This window comes from Geotrypetes seraphini, chromosome 4 (genome assembly GCF_902459505.1).
Source record: "Geotrypetes seraphini chromosome 4, aGeoSer1.1, whole genome shotgun sequence".
In the NCBI taxonomy this organism is placed as follows: domain Eukaryota; kingdom Metazoa; phylum Chordata; class Amphibia; order Gymnophiona; family Dermophiidae; genus Geotrypetes; species Geotrypetes seraphini.
The window spans coordinates 58369834-58394444 of record NC_047087.1 but is presented as its reverse complement, the minus strand read 5'-3'; the positions used below and the strand labels follow the sequence as shown (position 1 = coordinate 58394444).

The window sequence follows — 24611 nt, the reverse complement described above, 5'->3', positions numbered from 1 at the left end:
ACAAAGCAGACTGGCTCCACAGATCAATTGAAGTTTCTCAGTGAAGCAGCAATTCGACTCCGCGGGACTGTGTCCTTTTCTCCGACAGAGGACCACCGCAAAAGGGTTTTGAGGCACTCAAGCCACCAAAAAGACAAACTTTAAACGAAAAAAAAAAAAGGTGCAGAGACAATCCAAAAGACTTCTGCATGGATTGCTTGCAGAATTTGAAAACTACAGGGGGCTCTTGCTCTTTCTCTGAGGTGGGAGGAGCATTTACTCAGAAAAGTGTTTGTATTTCTGCAACTCCCGGATTGCAGGAAGGGATTGAACATCTTGCTTACTGAATCCAGAAGAGACACAACAGAATTTGGCATTGTATATGCTCCTTTGATTTTATATTTTCAAAAATGGGACATCAAAAGGTATAATTGCATCCATGCATCTAACCCTGTACATGTAGGGAAGGCCCTATTCATTTAGTTCTGCTGAATGCAAGGTTAGTACCCAATAAGATACAGCTTATTTATGATTTTGTTGTAGATCATGCCATAGGTGTTCTTTCATCACTGAAGGTTGGTTATTGGATTCTGATATGACAATTTTATATCAGATTATCTCCCCTTCCCCTCCCCTCCCCCCTTCTTATATTTCTTTTTCTCAATCAAGGTCTGGTAAGAGAGGGGGTGGGATGTTAATAATTATGTGAGACTCTCTGGCATTGACTCACTCGCTCGATTTTGTCATCAGGGACAAAGTAGAGTGTTTATTTTTGACTTCTTCAGCCATGAAATTATTATTTTATTGCCCTCCTAAAGTTTTAAGTGAGGATTTTTCATTTTTGACTGAAGCCTTAATGGCTTGTCCGACGATAGGTAATGATTAGGCGATTTCAATGTCCATTTTGATAGGGTAAGCCAGGAGATTTTCGAGATTGACTGAGTTAGTGATGTCTAGTGCAGGCTGGCTTCAGCTGGTTGCTGAACCAACACATGTAGAGAACCATACAAGTGATCTGATTTTTATACAAAATCACTCATTCAACATTTTGTTAGAACCAATTGCAGTAGTGTTGCCCTGCACAAACCATAAATTTGTCTTTATGACAATTGCCTCTTATAAAAACTTGAAAAGGTATCTGCCTAAATGAATGATAACACTCTCAATATGACCTTGCAGGTTTAAAGACATTATGGATACCTAAATTGCAGATTGATAATGCCAAGTCAGTAATGGATTCAGAGGAATCTTGACACTCCACGCTTGATGATTTGACACCTTTTCAAATTGTACATAGGAGCCGAGGAAAATATAGCTTCTGGAATGGTGTTGGAGGAAATGTCCTGATTCTAATAACCGGGAGATCTATGCCAATACTATGTCTGATTATAAAGTGGCTGTGCTATGTTCTAAGAAAGCATACTTTGATGAGCAAATAGCTATGTCTGATTATAAAATGGCTGTGCTATGTTCTAAGAAAGCATACTTTGATGAGCAAATAGCTCCTTCAGTATCTAAGGAGATACAGTATTCCACATTATGAACATGTTAACACACCTGTAGCTGATAGGAGTAAATTTCCAACATGTGAGGAGTTTTCTGATTACTTTTTGTCTAAACAAAATGCTACATTAACTGTGGCTCAATCAATGGATGATTCTTCTTGTACAGGTGGAACTGAAGTGTGGACTAATTTCTAGTGGTAGAATTAGATCAGGTGGTTGAAGCAACAGAATATGTTAGAGCTCATCTAATTGTCCTTTGAACCATTGTAACCCTGTAGTGCTTAAGGCACTTAAGTCTGAGGTTGCCCCTTCAATGAAACATATAACAACACAGTCATTGAAGTTAGGTGAAGTACTGGAAAAGCTTAAACAAGCTGTCTCTGTTTTTGAAAAGTTCTACCTTGGATATTACCAAGAAGGAAATCTTTTTACCAATGTCGAATTTGAGATTTATGTTGAAGGTGTTAGAAAGAATGGTATTACAACAAATGGAAGATTATGTTGTAGAGCAAGGCTGTCTAGATGATTTTCAATTTGACTTCTGGAAGGATCATAGTACTGAGTTGTTCTTGTTGTCATTATATGATGAGGTCTATAAAGTATTTGATAAGGGAAAGCATTATTTGATGGTATCTCTTGATGTTGCGGCTGCTTTTGATACCATGGATCACAATGTACTATTGGATAAATTAAGTGGATTTGGGATTGCAGGTAATGTATTAAAATTGTTTCAATCTTTTTTGAGTGATAGAGCTTTCTGTGTGGCTAATGGAAATGAGCAATCTGTGTTTTTTTCCTTGCGATGTGGAGTTCCACAGGGCTCTTCATTATCTGAAATGTTATTCAATTCATTTTTGGCACCAATTGGGAAGTTGTTTTCAGATCTTGGGCTACAATATAAAAATTTATGCAGATGATCTGCAATTCTTTTTTTAATTTACAGCAGACAGGACTCAGGGTTTCCAGTTGTTGTCACATTATATGAATGAGATCCAATTGTGAATGAGGACGAATTATCTTAGCCTAAATGACTCAAAGACAAAAATCTTGTGGCTTTCTTCCACTGGTGTTGAAGGAGCCCTGCCAAATTTTGTGTATACAGGGGTTACAATTCAAATTCAGCAGGAGATTGAAAGTCTGGGAGTCATTCTAGATACATCTTTAAAATTCCATAGACGTATCTCTTCAATTGTTAAGACTGTATTTTTCAAGATCAGGATGGTCCTAAAATTACGAGATCTGTTGTCATTTGCAACTTTAGGCTGGTTATACAAAGCTATGTTTTGCTACACCTAGACTATTGCCAAAGAACTCTTTAAGAGTTCTGTAAGTGGCTCAGAATACTACTGCCAGGATAATAGCCAGATTGCCTCACCATTCACATGTCACACCTATACTAGTTGAACTCCATTAGTTGCCAGTTACATGGCGAATGCAATTCAAGATATTGACCTTGATATTTAAATCTGTTCGTGATCTGTTGCCTAAAGTGATTGCCTCCTTATTGCAGACATACATACCTGGTTGCCCTTTGAGATCACAAGTTAGAGACCTCTTGGTTGTTCCCCCACTTCATTCGATAACTAAAGTTGTAAATCGATCCTGAATATTTCAGGTGGCTGGACCTTCATTATGGAATTCAATTCCAGATTACATTCATCTAATTTCTGATTTCTTGGTATTCCGGAGAAGTTTGAAAGCTTATTTTTTCCGATTGGCCTTTTCAAGACTGGACAATGTGTAATTTGGCAGTTATTTGGCCTTATTTTTAGGGCACTGGTTTCAGGTTGTAAGTTGTATGCTGTATTTTATATGTTCTGTTGAGTTTTGTTTTAATTATGCATGTATTATTGTTACCTGCATAGATACTGGATATGCGGGTTATAAATGTTTTAAATAAATAAGTACTATCAGCTATATCCAGAAATAGAGAGGTTAATATTAAAAAGCACTTATGCAGTTTGCAGAACTGCTGCTACATATTTTTTTCAATTATGATTCAACACGTAACTTTGCCTACTTTACACTCAAAAACAGCTAAAACTATGTTTAAAAAGGGGTGTTGCTTACTGCAGGATAAGGGTAATCACTGTCTGCTAATGAAGCTCTCTGATTGGTGATATTGTATAGAACAAAAGGTTAGTTGGGCCACAATCCAAATGTCCCACTTCATTTTGGGTATCACATATAATTAATCAGAAGTTTTACTTAGCTAGCCCTCTAAATAAATTTGATCTCAGATACAAAAATAGTTTATTAGGAATAGCACTAATTCTGTGCTTGAGTTATATATTGTAAAATTACATTTCTACAGGTTTACTATCTACAAACCTAAGTCTAATAAAACAAATGTTATGTTTTGTATTGTTAATAGAAAAATAAAAAGCTAACCAATTTCTTAAAGCTGCTTAGAAATATATTTCAAATCATCATAAAATAAAACCAAATATAAAAAGACAAACATGTATCACTCTGGGACTAGTAAGAAATTACGTGCAAAGGCAGTTCAAGTTCAACGATGGGGTTTAAATAACACAATACTCTAATTCATACAATAAAAATACTTACTCTGCCACTGATAGCATCAATATCTATTTCAGCTTTTTTGGCCCATTTTTGCCAGAAATTAGGATCATCCAATGAAATATCTGTCCTGTTTCCAGATGCAACAAAACTAGCCTGTAATAAATAAATAAATTTAATTATCAATAGTATTAAGAGATGTCTGCATATCACCTGATTCCTATATAAATACCACATTATTTCATAAAATATATTAAAATCTCTGTAAACCTACATCAGCCTTGTGTACTGCAGTAGCATGCCTTCCTATCCAACTGGAGGACAAGCAGAGAGTATAGACTATTATGAAAGACATCCCTTACACATTCAAAGTATCAAGCAGAAATGCAGGCATAATAAAGTTTTTTATTTTTGGGCTACATTTTATCAAGCTGCATTTGGGTTTTTTATTGCTGTCCCCATGTCATTCTCTAGGACAGAGTAAATACACAAAACATGATGGTAGATAAAGGCCAAATGGCCCATCTAGTCTGCCCATCTGCCTATCCCAGGCCCTTTTTGAATTCAGTCTCTGTCTCCACCACCTCCTCTGGGAAACTGTTCCATGTATCTACCACCCTTTCTGTAAAAAAGTATTTCCCTAGATTACTCTGGAGCTCATCACCCCTTAACTTCATCCTATGCCCTCTCATTGTAGAGTTTCCTTTCAAATTAAAGAGACTCAACTCATGCACATTTACATTACATAGGTATTTAAATATCTCTATCATATCTCCCCTCTCCCGCCTTTCCTCCACAGTATACAGATTGAGATCTTTAAGTCTGTCCCCATACGCCTTATAATGAAGACCACATACCATTTTAGTAGCCTTCCTCTGGACTGATTCTATCCTTTTTATATCTTTTTGAAGGTGCGGCCTCCAGAATTGTACACAATATTTTAAATGAGGTTTCACCAAAGTCTTATACAGGGGCATCAATACCTCCTTTTTCCTACTGGCCATACCTCTCCCCATGCAACCTAGCATCCTTCTAGCTTTCACCGTCACCTTTTCAACCTGTTTGGCCACCTTAAGATCATCACACCCAAGTCCCACTCTTCTGTCGTGCACATAAGTTTTTCACTCCCTAAACTGTACCATTCCCTCTGGTTTTTGCAGCCCAAATGCATTACCTTGCATTTCTTAGCATTAAATTTTAGCAGCCAAATTTCAAGCTTCGCCAGGTCTTTCTTCATATTATTCACACCATCCAACTTGTCTACTCTATTGCAGAATTTAGTATCATCCGCAAAGAGGCAAATCTTACCCGACAATACTTCAGCAATATTGTTTATACATTGACCAGTTCTAAGTACAGAAGGTTCTCAATATTCGTAGGGGTTAGGTGCAGAGGGGAAAATCGCAAATAAGTTTTTGGGCTGGCTCTGACCCACCCCCACCTCCCTCCTGTGTCCGCAACCTTACCTGGTGGTCTAGCGGTGACGTGGGGCAGAAATGATCTTCCTACGCTCCTGCCCTGTGCAGAGCCATCATCCCTATTGCACTGGAAACTGTATTATATTGGAAGTCCATAATAAAACCTACTCACTATAGAATAACCCTGTCAGCATGCAAAATAGACGCAAACAGAGAACTGGTAATTGCAGCTAGTGTTAAAATAAAATAAAAAAAATTAAAGCTTTGGCATGCTCTCTCACCTTTTACTCTATTACTGAATATTAACTACAGCCTGGAGCTATAATGATGATTCTAGTTTGGGAGTTAAAGGTCACCTGAAGTGATGTGCAACAAAACACATTCTTGATAGTCCTAAAGGTCCTCAAAGCCAGCCATTGCCAAAAAGTCTCTGGCTGGTCTAGACAGACCCTTTTGCCTCAAAGAGCCCCCTTTCTCCATCTCTCCAACCTACATTTAGAATAAGCATAGTCTAGTACACAGGGCCGGCGAGATCAAGTCAGCAGTTAAATTTCCTGCCGACTGCAGTTCCTGCCGACTGCTGTTACTCCCAGCCTCAGGAGATTAAGACAGGCTGCCGACGTCGGGGCCTTCCCTCTGTGAGTCTCGCCTGTTAGGAAACAGGAAGTTGAAACAAAATAGGCGGGACTCAGAGAGTGAAGGTCCCGATGTCGGCAGCCTATCTTGATCGCCGCCCCTGCCGAGTTGCTGAAGAGGGCCGCGGAGAAGTTGCAAGTAGAACGGAGAGAGCTGCAGATACAGGTGCAGGTGGAGGGAGATGGTCAGTGTGTGCGAGCAAGATCCTGGGGAGCCTTCATAGTGGCTGTCTCCCCTCCCACCAGCTCTCCTACTTGCCAGGGCAGTGATTTACCGGCAACTTCCTGCAGGCAAGTACTGAGAGCTGCTGGAAGGGGAGGAAGCCACTGTAGGAGGCTGGGAAGCTGCTGGATAAAGGGAGAGCTGTTACTGGACTTGGAGGGAGTTAGAAGGAGAGATGCTGCTGGGAGGGGAGGAGGGAAAGGGATGGGAAGAGAGTTAATGTTGGATAGAGGAGGAGGGAAGGGAGAAGAAGGAGATATTCTGCTGGGAGGGGAGGAGGGAAAAGGATGGGAAGAGAGTTAATATTGGATAGAGGGAAGGGAGAAGGAAAAAAGGAAGGAGGGAAGGGAGAAAGAAAAAAGGAAAGAAACAGCTGGCAGGGAGATTACAGGAGAGGAAGGGAGTCAGTGTGGAATGGAGAGATCAGATGAGGGAAAGGGGAGAGAGAGGAATGAGAAAGTAGAGAGACATTGATGCTGGAAAGGGGATCAGCAGAGAAATGAGAGAGGGATAAAGATGCTAGATCTGGTGTAGGAGAGATAAAAATGAAGAAGGCAGTGAAGCTGGAATGAATGATGTAAAAAGGAGAGAGGAGGCACAGACTGGATGGACAGGGGAGAGGGGCATAGAAAGAAGTCAGATACATATGGAAGGGGGAGAGGGCAGACATTGGATGGAATGCGCAGATGCTGGAAGGAAAAGAGTGAAAAGAAGATGAAAGCAGAAACCAGAGACAACAAAAGGTAGAAAAAAAATTTTTATTTCTATTTTGTCATTAGAATATATCAGATTTGAAATATATATCCTGCTAGAGACATAACTGAGGACTGCAGTATTCTGTTAGCATGATATTTCTATGTAGCATTCTATAATAACTTGGTTTGTTCAGTTTTCTTGATAGTAGAGGGGATATATGTGAAGGGGAGGGGGAGACAGGGGTTTTGTTGGTCTGTGCTCTGTATATTTGTATTTATAAAATCACAATTGTTCAGAATATTGTTTCTTTTTATACTTTAATAAAACACGTTCAATATAAAATCATAACTGCGGCTTGTGCAGATGGGATCAGATGGTTTGCGGGGACCAAGCTCGCGGAGATGGGGCATAAACGGGGTTTTTTAATTTTAGTTCTAGTAGTTTGCCAGTCCACAAAATAATTATTTTATTTCTGCTGGTCCACGGGTGTAAAAAGGTTGAAAAACACTGGTCTAGTACATTCTGATATACTACTAGAGGTCAGGCATCACTATTTTGCCATAGCAGTACATGAGGATGCCACTAGATCTTTCTTTGGGAGTAAACAGGTATTTTTGGTCCATGCAGGTGTTACAGTTTCAGGGTCTTTCTATGCCTGGGCTTGGGGTACCATGTACTAGATAGCCTTCTTGAACATGTGGGAATAGGGGGGGGGGGGGGGTTGGTCTCTATTAGAAAATGACATGGTGACTTGTTACCTGCTGCTAGCTGCGGGTAACCCACAGGAACAGAGGAAAAAAAAAGACTAGTACAGGGACAAGGTACAGGGTAAAAGGACAAGGCCATTCACCACAGGGGAGAAGCTGGACACAAAAAGAGGGGAGATGGGGGGAATGGATGTGAACATAGGAACAGGGACCAAAGGGGAATGTTGTATCTGTATGGGGGTGGTATACGGACAAAAAGGGGTAATGATAGACATGGGAGGGTATATACTATAGACACACAGAGAAGATGGCTAGGCATGGGAGAGAATAAGAACGCAGAAGGAAGATGCTGGACCGGGGAGGGGCATAGGGATATAAAGGAATAAGAACATAAGAACATAAGAAGCGCCATCTCCGGAACAGACCCTAGGTCCATCAAGTCCAGCGATCCGCACATGCGGAGGCCCCGCCAGGTGTACCCTGGCATAGTTTTGGTCCCCATATCGCTCCAAGCTTCTCGTAAAGAGAAGTGCATCTAGCCTACCCCTACCCATGTCACTTCATGCCACTCATAAGGAGATGTACATCTAACTTACCCTTAAATCCTAGAATGGTGGATTCCGCAATTACCTCTTCTGGGAGAGCATTCCAGGTGTCCACCACTCGTTGTGTGAAGCAGAACTTCCTGATATTTGTCTTGAACTTGTCCCCCCCTTAGCTTCAGCCCATGTCCTCTTGTCCGTGCCACATTGGACATTGTAAATAACGTTTTTTTCTGCTCTATCTTGTCGATTCCTTTCAGTATTTTGAATGTCTCGATCATATCCCTTCGTAGTCTCCTTTTCTCAAGGGAGAACAACCCCAGTCTCTTAAGTCTTTCCTCGTAATCCAGGTTCTCCATACCTTTCACCAGCTTTGTTGCTCGTCTCTGCATCCTCTCTAGCAGTATGATATCCTTCTTTAGGTATGGAGACCAATGCTGGACGCAGTATTCCAAGTGTGGTCTGACCATCGCTCTATAAAGCGGCATTATGACTTTCTCCGATCTACTCGTGATTCCCTTCTTTATCATGCCTAGCATTCTATTTGCGTTCTTCGCTGCCGCCGCACATTGCACCGACGGCTTCAGTGTCCTATCGATTAATACTCCCAGGTCCTTTTCCTGTTCAGATTTTCCCAGAGTTGCACCTGACATACTATACTTGTGTTCTTTATTTTTTCTGCCTAAGTGCATCACTTTGTATTTTTCTACATTAAACTTCATCTGCCATTTATCTGCCCAATTCTCCAATCGGCTCAAGTCACTCTGGAGTTCTTCACTGTCCTTCTGCGATTTGATGGCCCGGCATAGCTTTGTGTCATCTGCAAACTTGATGATCTCACTGGATGTTCCATTCTCTAGGTCATTGATGAAGATATTAAATAAGATGGGCCCAAGTACCGAGCCCTGGGGCACACCGCTAGTCACATTTTCCCAGTCCGAGAACTTCCCATTTATGCCCACTCTCTGCCTTCTGTTCTCCAGCCATTTGCCTATCCATCTTAGTATATCTCCTTCTATTCCATGGCCCTGCAGTTTCCTGAGGAGTCTTACATGTGGAACTTTGTCGAACGCTTTCTGAAAATCCAAGTATATAATATCCACCGGTTCTCCATTATCAATTTGTCTGTTCACTGTCTCAAAAAATTGAAGTAGGTTCGTCAAGCATGACTTCCCTTTCCTGAATCCATGTTGGCTGGCTTTCATCAGGTCGTGTGTGTCTAGGTGCCGGGTTATGCTTTCCTTGATCAGCGCCTCAACCATCTTCCCAGGGACCGACGTGAGACTCACAGGTCTATAGTTGCCCGGTAATCCTCTTGATCCTTTTTTGAATATTGGCATGACGTTTGCTATCTTCCAGTCGTCTGGTATCTGCCCTGTTTTGATTGACAAATTGGCAAGTTTTTGGAATAGTTCTCCGATTTCCACTTTTAGCTCTTTCAAGACTCTCAGATGAATTCCATCCGGTCCAGGGGATTTGTCGCTTTTGAGTTTGTCGATCTGGCGGTATATCTGGTCCAAGTCCACGTCTACTGTGGCAAGGCTGTCCTCTGTTACTCCTTTGAACACTTTCACTGCTTCTGGAATTGTTGCAGTGTCTTCCTTTGTAAAGACAGACGCAAAGAATGAATTTAGTCTGTCTGCGATTTGTTTGTCTTCCTTGATGTACCCTTTCCTTCCCTGGTCGTCCAGCGGTCCCACCGCCTCATTTGCGGGTTTTCTCCCTTTCACGTACTTGAAAAGGGCTTGAAGTTTTTGGCCTCCTGCGCTATTTTCTCCTCATAGTCCTTTTTGGCATCCCTCATCGCTCTGTGACACTTCTTCTGATCACCCTTGTGTTTGTTCCAAGTTTTGATTGTTTTTGTGCGTTTCCATGCTTTGAAGGAGTCCTTCTTTTCTTTTATGGCTTCCTTCACCTCTTTAGTAAGCCACGCCGGCTCTCTTTTGCCTTTGGTTTTCTTTGCTTTGGATATCCTCGGAATGTAGAGGCTTTGTGCTTCCGTGATAGTATTTTTCAGAAGGGACCATGCCTGTTCTACCGTTTTGACTTTGCCCATTTTTTTCTTGATCCATTGTTTCACCATGGCAATCATGCTATCATATCTTCCCCTTTTGAAGTTTAAAGTTGTGGTTGAGGTTTTGGTACTTTTCCCCTTCCCGACATCGAGTCTGAAGTTGATCATGTTGTGATCGCTTGTCCCCAGCGGGACCGTGACTTCTACTTCCTTTGCTGGCCCCGTAATGCCGTTTAGGACCAAGTCCAAGGTGACGTTTCCTCTTGTCGGCTCTCCCACCAATTGTTCCAGAAAGCAGTCCCCTAGCACTTCCAGGAACATTGCCTCCTTGCCACAATTTGAAATTCCCAGGTTCCAGTCTATTCCAGAAAAATTGAAATCCCCCAAGATTATGACATTACCTGTCTTACATTCGTGTTTAATTTCCTCTATCATTTCCACGTCTGTTTCTTCCATTTGTCCTGGCGGTCGATAGTAAAGGCCAATCTTTGTGTCAGCTCCGTTGTGTCTGGGAATCTTTATCCAGAGGGATTCCAGCTTCTCTTTCTCTTCTGTCATAGTCTCTCTCACAGATTCTATTTCTTCACGAACATATAGTGCAACACCTCCACCTTTCTGCCCCACTCTATCTCTTCTGTACAGTTTGTATCCCTGAAGTACTGTATCCCATTTGTTTTCGTCATTCCACCAGGTTTCTGTTATGCCAATGATTTCCAGTTCTTCGTTCTTTGCTATTGCTTCCAATTCTCCCAGGAGATGGGGATCATAGAATGGTGAGATGATGAAGGCACAGGGGAAATACTAGAAAGGGAAGTATTGGAGACAGAGAAGGGAGGTGCTTACGGAATATGCGGGAAAACATACACATATATGGAAGATGAATGGTGAGCATGGAGAAAGAAGATATGTCAAGTGAGTTAAGAGTAGACAGACGGAAACAGAAAACAGAGCCTGAGACCAACGTGATGTGAAGAATAAAATAACCAGACAACAAAAGGTAGAAAATTATAATTTTCTATTTTGTGATTGGAATATATCACATTTGAAATATGTATCTTGCTAGAGCTGGTGTTAAGATATAACTGGGTTCTGCAAAGCCCAGGCTGTGTTTCTTTAGCTTACAGCTGGCCCGGATCTTCTCTTCGACGACAGAACTGATGTCAGGGGAAGACTTGTGGGCCAGTGACGTGCAATCGCTGCACGCTGGCCCTTACCTTACCTTCCTAGAGTTGCGGCGCAGCGGCGGTGAGCAGGGAGCGGCAGTTACTCGCATACCCCCAATAAGCGGGACATTTAGTGTTAAAACATTTTTATTGAAATAAATGCCATACAAGAGAAGAAAAGAAACAATCAACAGTAACACTCCTCCAATACGAGCGGGACATTTAAAAAAAGTACGACAGAGTGGGTGGGGGTGTTTAAAAAAGTTATCTTCACTGCATAAGATGCACCAACATTTCCACCCACTTTTAGGCAGAAAAAACTGTGTCTTATGGAGCGAAAAATACGGTATTGTCTAGTTAGGCTACTGAAACCCTGAACGTGTTTTTTTCTTGCCAGCTTCATCATACTACTGATCCTAAGTTATTTTGGCTATTTGGCTATTTTGGTTATTTGGATCCCTATGATTTACTGACTTGCTGGAAGAGGTCATCTCTGAACCCCCCACCCCAAAAAAAAAAAAAAAAATGTTAGACGTAAAATGTTTTTAAATATTTTAAAAGAAAATAAGTTTTAAAACATACTGAGAAGATGATTATACACCAAGGCAAATGGTGTTTAACTGATTCAACAGTTCAGTACCATATCTTTTCAAGCAGCACATAAACTTAGCATTGTTGATGTTTATTTGTTACCTTTGCAAACGTTGAACCTCTTCCTTCAGATTCTATGGTGATTGTCTTTGTACGACGCTGCAAAATTTGATCAATATCTTCTTCACAAAATTTAGACCCCTCATCCTCTTCATCCATAATAGCACCATAGGCACCTCTTCGAAGCAAATCTTCTATTTCCTTTTTAGAAAGTTGTTGAATCTATGAAAAGAAACCATTCTTTCACACATTTAAACATTTCTAACAAGGCCCATGTTATCTACAAATTGAATGTCAAACTTATGTTCAATACTTAAAAAAAGCAAGAAAATGCAAAGAACATTTAGCATATATCAAAATAACAAAAGAAGATCCTATCACATTCTGCCAAAAAGAGAACCCCAATAAAAGAGCAGCAGGCTAAGAACAAGGAAAGCCAGAGTCTATATCCCAATGCTACCCCTTGTGATCTTGGGCAAGCCACTTAACTTTTCCCTGCCTTCCTAGATTGTAACTGAAAATGACTTGCTTTGAGCTACTATTGAAAAAGGCATGAAGTAAATCCAAAATATAAGTTGGCATATTGAGCCAGGCTAACCTAACTAAGGCAGTTGTTATACTTAATATGTTATCAGTCATTAGTATTGAGCAGAGGAAACATTTAACAAATTCTTTTGGGGATGATTTTTGAACTAAGAGTACCTACATTAACATAAGAATAGCCATACTGGGTCAGACCAGTGGTCTATCAAACCCAGTAGCCTGTTCTAGTACCTGACCAAAACCCAGGGAGTAGCAACATTCCATGCTACCGATCCAGGGCAAGCAATGGCTTCCTCCATGTCTTTCTCAATAACAGACTATGGACTTTTCCTCCAGAAAATTGTCTAAACCTTTCTTAAAATCAGCTATGCTATCCGCTCTTACCACAACTTCTGGCAAAGCATTCCAGGGCTTAACTATTCTCTGAGTGAAAAAATATTTCCTCCTATTGGTTTTAAAAGTATTTCCCTGTAACTTCATTGAGAGTCCCCTAGTCTACCAATCATCCATGTAAGAATGCACCTGAATTTCTGCCTAATGGAAGTGCAACAACCATCACCTTGGTAAAGTTTCATAGTGCTACAACTAGGCCAAAGAGAAGAGCAGAGAATTGAAAATGCTTGTCCAGAATATGGACCCTCAAGAACTTTTTGTCAGCTGGAAAAATGGGAATAAGCAAGTATGTCTCTATTAGATCCAGAGAGGCAAGGCATTTCCCCAGCACAACCGAGGCAATAATCGACTGCACTATTTCCATGTGGAAGCAGGGAATCTTGAGGGTTGTGTTGACTGACTTTAGATCCTGAATCAGTCTCCAGTCTTCCGAGTCTCTTTTGGGAACGATGAAATATATGGAGTATCTGTCTAAGCCCCATTCTCCTTATGGTATGGGAACTATGGCTGCTAGAGCAGTGAGTCTCTAAACCGTTACCCGTACCTAGGCTGTCATTTTCAGCTGCTCTGCCAGAAAAGTGAGAATGAGGTCCGGGAGGGGCCGCTAGAAATCTAGATTGTACTCCTCCCAAATGACCTTCAACACCCACTGATCTGAAGAGATCTGTATCTAAGCCTCCCCGCTACCTTCTTGGAAGCCACAGAGGAATGGGATCCAGACCCTTATGGTCACCTGGTGCTCCCAAACCTTTGTCTCTGGCCCTGGAATGTCCTCTGATTGGAGGATGCTCTCAAATACTGGTGAAACCCCTACTGGATCCCCTTGCATTCCAAGGTCTGCTATATGGTAAGGATTTCAGCTTTTGATCCACCAAATTAGCAATTAAATTGTTTGATCAGGGTCACCTTGGAGACCGAGTTTCCCGCCATTGCCTGATCCAGAGCATTCTGCAGGTAGAGACCTTGCTCAAGACCTTGAAAAGGTCATATAGAGCATTTGCAACATAATCAACCCCCTCCAAGAGAAACTGAGAGTTAGCTTTACTGTCCAAATCTGGAGACCGGGTTAGCCCAGGCAATACGAGACACCGCCACTGCTGCTTTCAGTCCCAGCACAGCAGCTTCGAATTGCCTTTTGAGGACAAAATCTATTGTGATCCTTTGAGTTGTTGAGGACTATATACCCTTCACTAAACAATGAAGTGTACTTCTTAACCTGCGTTACCAGTGAATCCACTTTAGTGTAGCCATTCGCTGCTGAAGCTCAGCATCCAATGGTTAGAGATTAGCCATGGACTTAGCTACCCCTAAGGGTCCCTCGGGAACATTCTAGTGATCTGTTAACATCTTAGCAATCTGTGGATGCGAGGGAATACAGGCATTCTGTTCTTTGATGCTGCTCATAAGCTATCACTGAGCTGTGGAGGCTTGAAGCAGCTCCGCAATCAAACCTTTCAGGCTAGATGGTTTGAATAACCTTCGCACTCTCGGATCCTTTCTGAGATACAGGGCTGCCACATGATCATGGTCACCCTCCCAGGTGAGATGCTGAATCTCCCAGAGCTGAGGACCTTGAATGAGAAATTATAGGCTTCATTGGTACTGGTGGACAAAACAATGAAGCCATCGGCACAGTGCACAGCGGCCTCTAAGAAGGCGAACAGAATGCTAGGTATTATCAAGAAAGGTATTACAACCAGAATGAAGGACGTTATCCTGCCGTTGTATCGGGCGATAGTGCACCCGCATCTAGAGTACTGCATCCAATATTGGTCACCGTACCTAAAAAAGGATATGGCGATACTCGACAGGGTTCAGAGGAGAGCGATGCGACTGATAAAGGGTATGGAAAACCTTTCATATGCTGAAAGATTAGAAAAACTGGGCCTCTTTTCCCTGGAGAAGCGGAGGCTTAGAGGGGACATGATAGAGACTTACAAGATCATGAAGGGCACAGAGAAAGTGGAGAGGGACAGATTTTTCAAACTTTCGAAAACTACAAGAACGAGAGGGCATTCGGAAAAATTGAGAGGGGACAGATTCAGAACCAATGCTAGGAAGCTCTTCTTCACTCAAAGGGTGGTGGACACCTGGAATGTGCTTCCAGAGGGTGTGATACGACAGAGTACACTATTGGGTTTGGATGATTTCCTGAAGGAAAAGGGGATTGAAGGGTATAGATAGAGGATTGGATGATTTCCTGAAGGAAAAGGGGACTGAAGGGTATAGATAAGAGGATTACTATGCAGGTCCTTGACCTGATGGGCCGCCGCGTGAGTGGACTGCTGGGCGTGATGGACCTCTGGTCTGACCCAGCAGAGGCACTGTTTATGTTCTTATGACTCTGAACATTTGTCCTTTGAGTCCACCAGAGCTTGGTCCCCATGAAATATGCAAGGATCCTTGGGGTGGACCCTGCATCTTTCACTAAACCTGCTGGCGCTATCTCCACTGAGGCCCCAGTAGGGTTAGGTCGGCTTTTAAAATCTAAAAAGGCTTCATACATCGTGTGTATGAATTCAGGAGCGAACCACTGCCCAGTTTGTCCGAGCAGAGACTCCCACACTGGTTCTGGTGTTTGTCCAGTACGCAGCTGCGCTTTGCCAGGAACACTAAGTCTACTTTCTCTGGCTATCAGAATTTCTAGACCAGAAAACACTCCATTTAAGCAAATAAGCCACCAGAAGCAGAAGAAGAGGTGAAGCCCAAAGCTCCCGGTTCTCCTCATGTACTACACGGCATGTGAACAACCACCTTCAAGGTTTCTTAAAATTGTTATACCGCTTAATCTGAAATTCAAAGCGGTGTACAATAAAATTCATTGTCAGCATACAATGACATAAAACAATAAAATTCATTATCAGCATACAATGACATAAAAACAATTGATTAAAAACAGAACATACCATTACGGGGGATATGTCAGTAAAAACAAACATACAAACACCAGACAAACAAAAGTAACAAGAGGAAGAAGGGGAGAACTACAATCAGTAAAGAAAAGAATAAATAAGGGAAGAACAATAAGGAAAGGGTAGACTTGAATATTAACGAAGAAATTGTTGCCCTAATGAGGGCAGTTATGTCTCAAAAGTGTCTATGAATAGGAAAGTCTTCAACTTAATCTTGAAAGGGCCTACGGAAGTTTCTTCCCTTATATAGTTAGGAATGGAATTCCAAAGGGAAGGTGCTGTCATGGCAAAATTATTGGATCTTAAAGTACTAATATATTTTAAGGATGGAATGTTAAGGAGATTGTGAGCTGCAGAACGGAGAGATCTGGAATAAGTAGTTTATCAATAAATTCTAGATGATTGTATAATTGGGTTTTGAAGGTTAAAAGAAGTTTGTAACTGATTCGGTGCTCGATAGGTAGCCAATGTGCCTTATACAGAAGAAGGGAAACGTGGTCATATTTCTTTGCGTTATAAATAATTTTTACTGCTGTATTCTGCACAATCTGAAGTCACATAAGTTCTTTTTTTGTTATTCCTTTAAAGAGGGCGTTACAGTAATCTATAAATGAAATAACAAGGGAATGAATTAGGATGTTCAAAGATGCAGTATCCAAAAGTTTAGAAATTTATCTAATCATTCTTAGCCGATGAAAACATTGCTGGACAACCATACTAATATGAAGATGATAAGAAAATTTGATATCTAAAGTGATCCCTAACAGTTTTAAAGAAGGTACAGATTTGATGGGTGAAGAATCAAGTTTCAAAGGGGCCTGTAAGGATAATCCATCTTTGAATGGGAAGGTCATGACTTTAGACTTATCAACGTTTAAGGATTAACATGTGTGAGTCCAACCAACCAGAGTTTAATTTTCTTCAGATAGGCATCCACCGCAAATCTAACATGGATCCAACCTCCACCTGAGAAGTCCATCTATACTGTTTTCTGTCAAAAACAAGGGGTACTGAGGCAGATGGAGGCTTTTAAAATAAAATTGGGAAATCCAAGATGGAGAACTGATTGTCCCGTGGAGAAAAATGGCAACACAAAAAAATACAGGGAAGAGGTTTTGAGAGGTGGGGGACCCGATACCTAACCTCAGAAACCTTCAAAAATAACTTTTAAAGGATCCCTTTAATTTTTCCTATAGGCTGCAATAGCCTTATTCACTGTGCCATGCTGCTGTGCTGGAGCTGCATAGAGAAACCTCAGATCAGAGGTTAGGGAAGATTTCTGTTTCAGACAAGCCTGGAGTCCAACAGATGGCTTACTTCTTCAGACTGCTGTCCAGTCCCCGACATGGAACTGGATCTCAGACCCCCACCCCACCAGAGCTGCGTGACATCAGGAGGGGGAGGGGTGGAGAAATGCAGTCATCCCCAATCCTGGATAAATTGCCATGGGACTCACTCAGTCTGTGCTCAAACTAAATTAAACCAAACCTTAGGCTTATATAACGCATCTTCTCTATAATAGTAGAGCTCAGCACGGTTTACAAGAAATTAGAAAGGAGAACAGATACAATAAGGATTTGGAATAGTATGGAGAGGAGTGGAATTTACAACTTTGAAAATAGCCAAGTTTTCAGATGGTTGGAAAGAGCCCAGATTGCGCAGTTGAATAGAAAAATTATTCCACAGCTCAGTAATTTGGAAAAGTAGAGACTTCTCTAATTTGTCAATGTATGTAACGCCTTTCAACACAGGAAAGGACAATTTAAATTTTTGAGTAGATCTGGTAATGTCAGATCTTACAGAATTACAAGACATGGGAATTAAAGTAGGCAGGATGCCATGCAATATCTTAAATGTTAAGCAGGCTCATTTAAAATAAACCCTGGAAATTATTGGAAGCCAATGAAGTTTTTGCAGGAACGGAAAGATGTGATCAAATTTACTTTTTGCAAAGATCAGCCTAGCAGTAATATTCTGGATCAGTTGAAGTCTTTGAAAGCTTTTCTTGGTCAAGCTTAAATAGACCGAATTACAATAATCCAGCCTTGAAAGGATGATTGATTGAACAAGGACAGCAAAGTGTTGATGATGGAAACAGGATCTCACTTTCCTCAACATATGGAGGCTAAAAAAAAACATTTTTTTTTACCAGAGAATTAAGATGGTCGTTAAATGAAAGTGTTGAATCTATAATGACACCCAGAACTTTACTTGATAATTCAATCTGCAGTGAGGATCCTGAAGGCAGCAAAATGGACGAAGGTAGCTGCTCTAATTTTGGGCCAAGCCAAAGTAACTTGGGGACAAACTTGAGGTGAGATTGCTCTCAAGGGTATGGACCCTGAGCTCTGAGAACCACTGAAGCAGACTGGCCACACAGGAATTATGCGAGCCTTAGCCCTGAGTCTATATCTTCTCGCCAGCCAGAGATGCCCCGAGGTGACCGGGATTCCTCTGCAGCACCAAAAGTCTTTGAGCAGATAATTTTAAAAATCAAAAATAATAAAGATTAAACTTGAGCAGAACAGACAGGTTCCCTACTCCTCGTTTGTAGAGTAAGACTGAGTAGATGGAGTTCATCCCAGAGCGATGGGAGTAGGAGCATGAAAACAAACAATGGGCTCTCTACAACCCTTGCAAGTTTAACCTGATGGTCAAGACTACCAATCCTGTTGCACAAGAAATCTATATATGTCTTGTACTACATGCAAGGTGTGGCTTTTGGGGATTTTGGTTTAATTTATGTTTATCATTTTTGGTCAGCTATTATGGATTTGGCATTTGAGCGCACTACCAAGACCTTCATCACCTCTCGCCTAGACTACTGCAACCTGCTTCTCACTGGCCTTCTGTTAAACCATCTCTCTTCCCTTCAATCTGTTCAGAACTCTGCTGCACGCTTTATATTCTGCCAATGTCGCTATGCCCACATTACCCTTCTCTTTAAGTCACTTTATTGGCTCCCTATCCATTTCTGCATACAGTTCAAACTCCTCTAATTGACCTACAAATGTATTCGCTCAGCTGCTCCGCAGAATCTCTCCTCTCTTCCCACACTACCCCCGGGTACTCCAATCATCAAATGTCTCTCTTATTTCTCCTCTATGGCCAATTCCTTCTACTTTGCTGTACTGTATGCCTGGAACAAACTGCCTGACTTGGTACTTTAGGCTCCATTTCTGGCAGTATTCAAATCCAGACTCAAAGCCCACTTATTTGAAGATGCTTTCAATTCTAAATTCCAATCCACCTTCGAAACATCAATGCTGTCTTGTTCCCTCTGTAATTCCCCCACCTGAGCACTATGTATTGATGCAGCTTCTTGTCCAGTTTGTCTATTTTAACTAGATTATAAGCTCTTTTGAGCAGGGACGGTCTCTTCTTATGTTTTAATGTACAGTGCTGTGTATGTCTAGTAGGACTATAGAAATTATTATTATTAGCAATATTCTGTTAGCATGATTTTTCTATACAGCATTTTGTAGTAATTTGGCTTGTTATGTTGTCTCGTTAGTGGAGGGGATATTTGTGGGAGGAGGGGGAGACAGGAGTTTTGTTGATCCTTGTTCTGTATCTGTGATTTATAAAATGACAGTTATTATTTGGTTTATACTTTGAAATATGATTTTATATTGAAATCATTTTATTAATCAAATATCATAGCTCTAAATTTATAAATAATTAATTTAATTAATTAATGGTGTAAAGTGCTCAGACCCTACAACCAAAACTTTTCAGTGTAATCACCAAGCTATGGTTGCCAATGGGACCATCATTGCTTTTACAGTCCCTTTGCCTCCCAATGTTACATTACTTTCCAATACTGATGTCACTAGATAAAGGTAACTTATCTGACTGAAATTGTGATCTGAAGGCCTCTTATTGGATGTAACGGCAGCCATAGAGTAAAACTATGAAAGTGCTGGTGCTCTAAAAGTGCTTATATATGAAAGCAGCTGAATTGGGGCTCAGTTTCTCATTATGGCATTCAGCTGTTTTCATATATAAGCACTTTTAGAGCACGGTTTTAATCTATGGCTGCCATTACATCCAATAAGAGACCTCCAGATCACGATTTCAGATAAGTTACCTTTATCTAGTGGCGTCAGTATTGGAAAGTAATATGGTAACATTGGGAGACAAAGGGACTGTAAAGGCAATGATGGTCCCATTGGCAACCATAGTTTGGTGATTACACTGAACAGTTTTGGTTGTAGTGTCTGAGCACTTTATACCATTAATTAATTTAATTATTTATAAATTTAGAGTTGTGATATTTGATTGAAATTACTTATATTATCACAGAGTATTTATTAATACCTCCCTAGAATTTGAGTGCAAATATAAAATCATAACCATTCGAGGCTTCTGCGAATGGGATCAGACAGAGTTTGCGAGGACAGAGGTCTTTGGGATGGGGCGAGGACAAAACTTATTCGTGTCATTCTCTAGGTGTCAATTTCACTAATATAAATATCATAAAATATACTACATTTAGTAATTATCAAAGAACTTGATATCAAAATATATTTTAAAAGTAAAACATATACTGAAAAAATGGATTAATCAAATTATCTGTGAAATATTTAAGCATTATAATATTTGTATGACATTCTTTTTTTAAAAAAAATCTTTATTCATTTTCAAACTTACAATAAGTGTGTCAATATGTTAAAACAGATTAACAATAAATATATCACTTAATAATCATCAATAATACAAATGATATGCTCTTATCTCCCACCCTTCCCACCTTGTACAATATATAATAATAGAATTATACTCCCACCCCCTTCATAACTGAACCTGTAAATTTAAGGGAAAAAATGTCATTTAATCAGTACAATATTTTGTTAACGGCTCCCACACATCTTGAAATTTCCTAAAACATTCTCACTGTATTGCAATAAATCTTTCCATTTCATAAATATGACACAAGGAATTCCACCAGAAATTATCATTTAATCTACTCCAGTTTTTCCAATTATAGGTAATTTGTTGAATGGCAACCCCAGTCATTATAAGTAATAATTTGTTATTATTTGAAGAAATCTGACTTTTTGCTATCATTGCCATACCAAACAGCACAGTATCATATGATAATGCCACTGAGTTGTCTAATAAACAATTAATTTGGTCCCAAATTGATTTCCAAAAATTCAAAATAAATGGGCAACAGAATAATAAATGATCCAAAGTCCCTGCTTCAAGATGACAGTGCCAACATCTATTAGACTTAGAGCTATCTAATTTTTGTAACTAAACAGGGGTCCATAATGCTCTATGTAACAGAAAAAACATGTTTGTCTCATAGATGCCGACACTGTACATCTCATCCTCCAAGTCCAAATTTGTGTCCATTGAGGCGCAGAAATTTTATGCTTAATCTCAATGCTCCAAATGTCTCTCAAAGGAGGAGTGTGTGGTGCAGTGGTTGAAGCTACACCCTCAGCACCCTGGGGTTGTGGGTTCAAACCCCGCGCTGCTCCTTGTGACTCTGGGCAAGTCACTTAATCCTCCATAGCCCCAGGTACGTTAGATAGATTGTGAGCCCACCGGGACAGATAGGGAAAATGCTTGAGTACCTGATTGTAAACACCACTTAGATAACCTTGATAGGCGGTATATAAAAACCTAATAAACTTGAAACTTGCAAACCATTGTTTGGTTTCTTTTTAATAAATCCAGTTAACAATTTATACCACTGGGCAGCCTGGTGACCCAGGAAGTCCCCCTAAAAGCATAAGAACTCCATACTATATTGATTATTAAGATTTTTCCACTCAGGGAACCCAGCCTGAATGGCCTGCTTCAGTTACAACCAACTAAAACTTTCTAATTTATTGAGGCCATATTTATGTTGCAACTGTGAAAACTCAAGCAATTTACCATTAGAGGTAACATCATCCAATAAACGAATTCCTGCTATCATCCAATGCTTCCAGGCGACCTTTTCTCCACCAATTTGAATCTTGGCGTTCAGCCATATAGATTGATTTGTATATTTGTGAAGTGGAACAGTTGTTAAATTATTTACATATCGCAGTGTTTTCCAAGTATCAACTAATATTCTGTTATCTTTATAGTATCTAGGCATTTTGATAATGAGAACATGGCATAGACGTATAGGAGACATGAGTTGCCATTCTAACCACAACCAATCTGGAAGTTTTTCCATGAGCTCTGGAAGGACCCAATACATACCCTGGCACAAAATATAGGATTGATGGTACCTATATAAATTGGGAAAATTTACCCTCTCCTTCTGAAATTGGCTTTTGTAAAGATACATACCTGTGATAATCCTCATACCTATGACAATATTCATACATGACCCTTGGTCTGATTCACTGCCTCAGTTCTTATTTATTAAATATAAACATGTTCTGCATTAAGAACATAAGAACATAAGAAGTTGCCTCCGCTGAGGCAGACCAGAGGTCCATCTCGCCCAGCGGTCCGCTCCCATGGCAGCCCATCAGGCCTATTGCCTGAGCAGTGGTCCCTGACTATTTCTATAACCTACCTCTACTCCTATCCCTATAACCCACATCTATTCTTATCTGTACCCCTCAATCCCTTTGTCCTCTAGGAACCTATCCAAACCTTCTTTGAAGCCCTGTAACGTGCTCCTGCCTATCACAGCCTCCGGGAGCGCGTTCCATGTATCCACCACCTTCTGGGTGAAAAAGAACTTCCTAGCGTTTGTTCTAAATCTGTCCCCTTTCAATTTCTCCGAGTGCCCCCTTGTACTTGTGGTTCCCCATAATTTGAAAAATCTGTCCCTGTCTACTTTTTCTATGCCTTTCAGGATCTTGAAGGTTTCTATCATGTCTCAGCCCCAGTTTTTTCAGTCTGTCAGTGTATGAGAGGTTTTCCATACCCTTTATCAGCTTTGTTGCTCTTCTCTGGACTCCCTCAAGTACCGCCATGTCCTTTTTGAGGTACAGTGACCAGTACTGGACACAGTACTCCAGATGGGGGCGCACCATTGCGCGATACAGTGGCAGGATGACTTCCTTCGTCCTGGCCGTGATACCCTTTTTGATGATACCCAACATTTTGTTTGCTTTCCTTGAGGCTGAGGTGCACTGTACCGACGCCTTTAATGTTGTGTCTACCATTACTCCCAGGTCTCTTTCAAGGTTACTTACCCCTAGCAGTGATCCCCCCATTTTGTAAGTGTACATTGGGTTCTTTTTCCCTGCATGCATGACCTAGCATTTCCCTATGTTGAAGCTCATTTGCCACTTTTTGGCCTACTCTTCCAGTGTTGTCAGATCCTTTTGGAGATCTTCGCAGTCTTCCGTGGTTTTAACCCTGCTGTATAGTTTGGTGTCATCTGCAAATTTAATGACCTCACATTTTGTTCCCGCCTCCAGGTCGTTAATAAATATATTGAACAGAAGCGGTCCCAGCATCGACCCCTGCGGAACTTCGCTCGTGACCCCTTGCCAGTCTGAGTAATGTCCCTTTACTCCAACCCTCTGTTTCCTGTCTGCCAGCCAGTTTTTGATCCATCGGTGGACCTCCCCTTGCACCCCGTGATTCCATAGCTTCATAAGCAGTCTTTCGTGTGGCACCTTGTCGAAGGCTTTTTGGAAGTCAAGGTAAATGATGTCTATGGATTCCCCTTTATCCACCTCGCTGTTTACCCCCTCAAAGAAATGCAATAGGTTTGTGAGGCATGACCTACTCTTGCAGAAGCCATGCTGACTCGACTTTAGCTGTCCATTGTTTTCGATGTGTTCATAGATGCTGTCCTTAATCAGCGCTTCCATCATCTTTCCCGGGACCGAGGTCAAGCTCACCGGCCTGTAGTTTCCTGCGTCACCCCTTGAACCCTTCTTGAAGATGGGAGTGACATTTGCTATTTTCCAGTCCTCCGGTATCTCTCCAGTTTTTAAGGATAGGTTGCATATTTGTCGAAGTGGCTCTGCTATTTCATTCCTTAGTTCCTTGAGTACCCTTGGGTGAATGCCGTCCAGACCTGGCGATTTGTCACTCTTTAGCCTGTCTATCTGCCTGAGGACATCCTCTTGGCTTACCTCTAGCTGGACCAGCTTATCATCCTGATCTCCATTTACGATCTCTTCGGGTTCCGGAATGTTGGTTGTGTCCTCCCTCGTGAAGACTGACGTGAAGAACTGATTTAACTTGTCAGCTATCTTTTTCCTCTTTTACCACTCCCTTTCTGTCTCCATCATCCAAGGGTCCCACTTCCTCCCTTGCTGGTTGCTTCCCCTTAACGTACCTCAAGAATGATTTGAAGTTTGTTGCTACCCCCGCCAGCTTCTCTTCAAATTCTCTTTTTGCTTTCCTAACCACTCTGTGACACTCCCTTTGGTGTTCTTTGTGCTCCTTTTGGTTGTCCTTTTTCCATTTTTTGAACGATGCTTTCTTGTCACTTATCGCCTTTTTTACTGCATTTGTTATCTACACTGGGTTTTTGGTTCTATTTTTTTGCACCCTTTCCTGAACTCGGGGACGCACAGGTTCTGTGCTTCATGCACCGTGCCCTTGAGTAGGGTCCAGGCTTTTTCTATGGACTCCATCCTCCTTGTGTTGCCGTTGAGTTTCTTCCCCACCATTTTCCACATGGCATCATAATTCCCTTTTTTGAAGTTGAGTGCTGTCGTTGTGGTTCTCTTCACCTTTGATGATCCAATTTCTAGCCTGCACTGGATCGTGTTGTGATCGCTGTTTC

At 41.1% G+C, this 24611-nt stretch overlaps 1 protein-coding gene across 1 annotated transcript in view; it reads right to left on the bottom strand.

The window, feature by feature from the left end:
• CHD9 (chromodomain helicase DNA binding protein 9) overlaps positions 1 to 24611 on the bottom strand; it is a 499652-nt gene that overhangs the window by 173302 nt on the left and 301739 nt on the right. Inside the window, 2 exon segments of the mRNA XM_033940083.1 lie at positions 4053 to 4163; positions 12099 to 12278. Coding sequence (XP_033795974.1) covers positions 4053 to 4163; positions 12099 to 12278 — 291 coding nt within the window.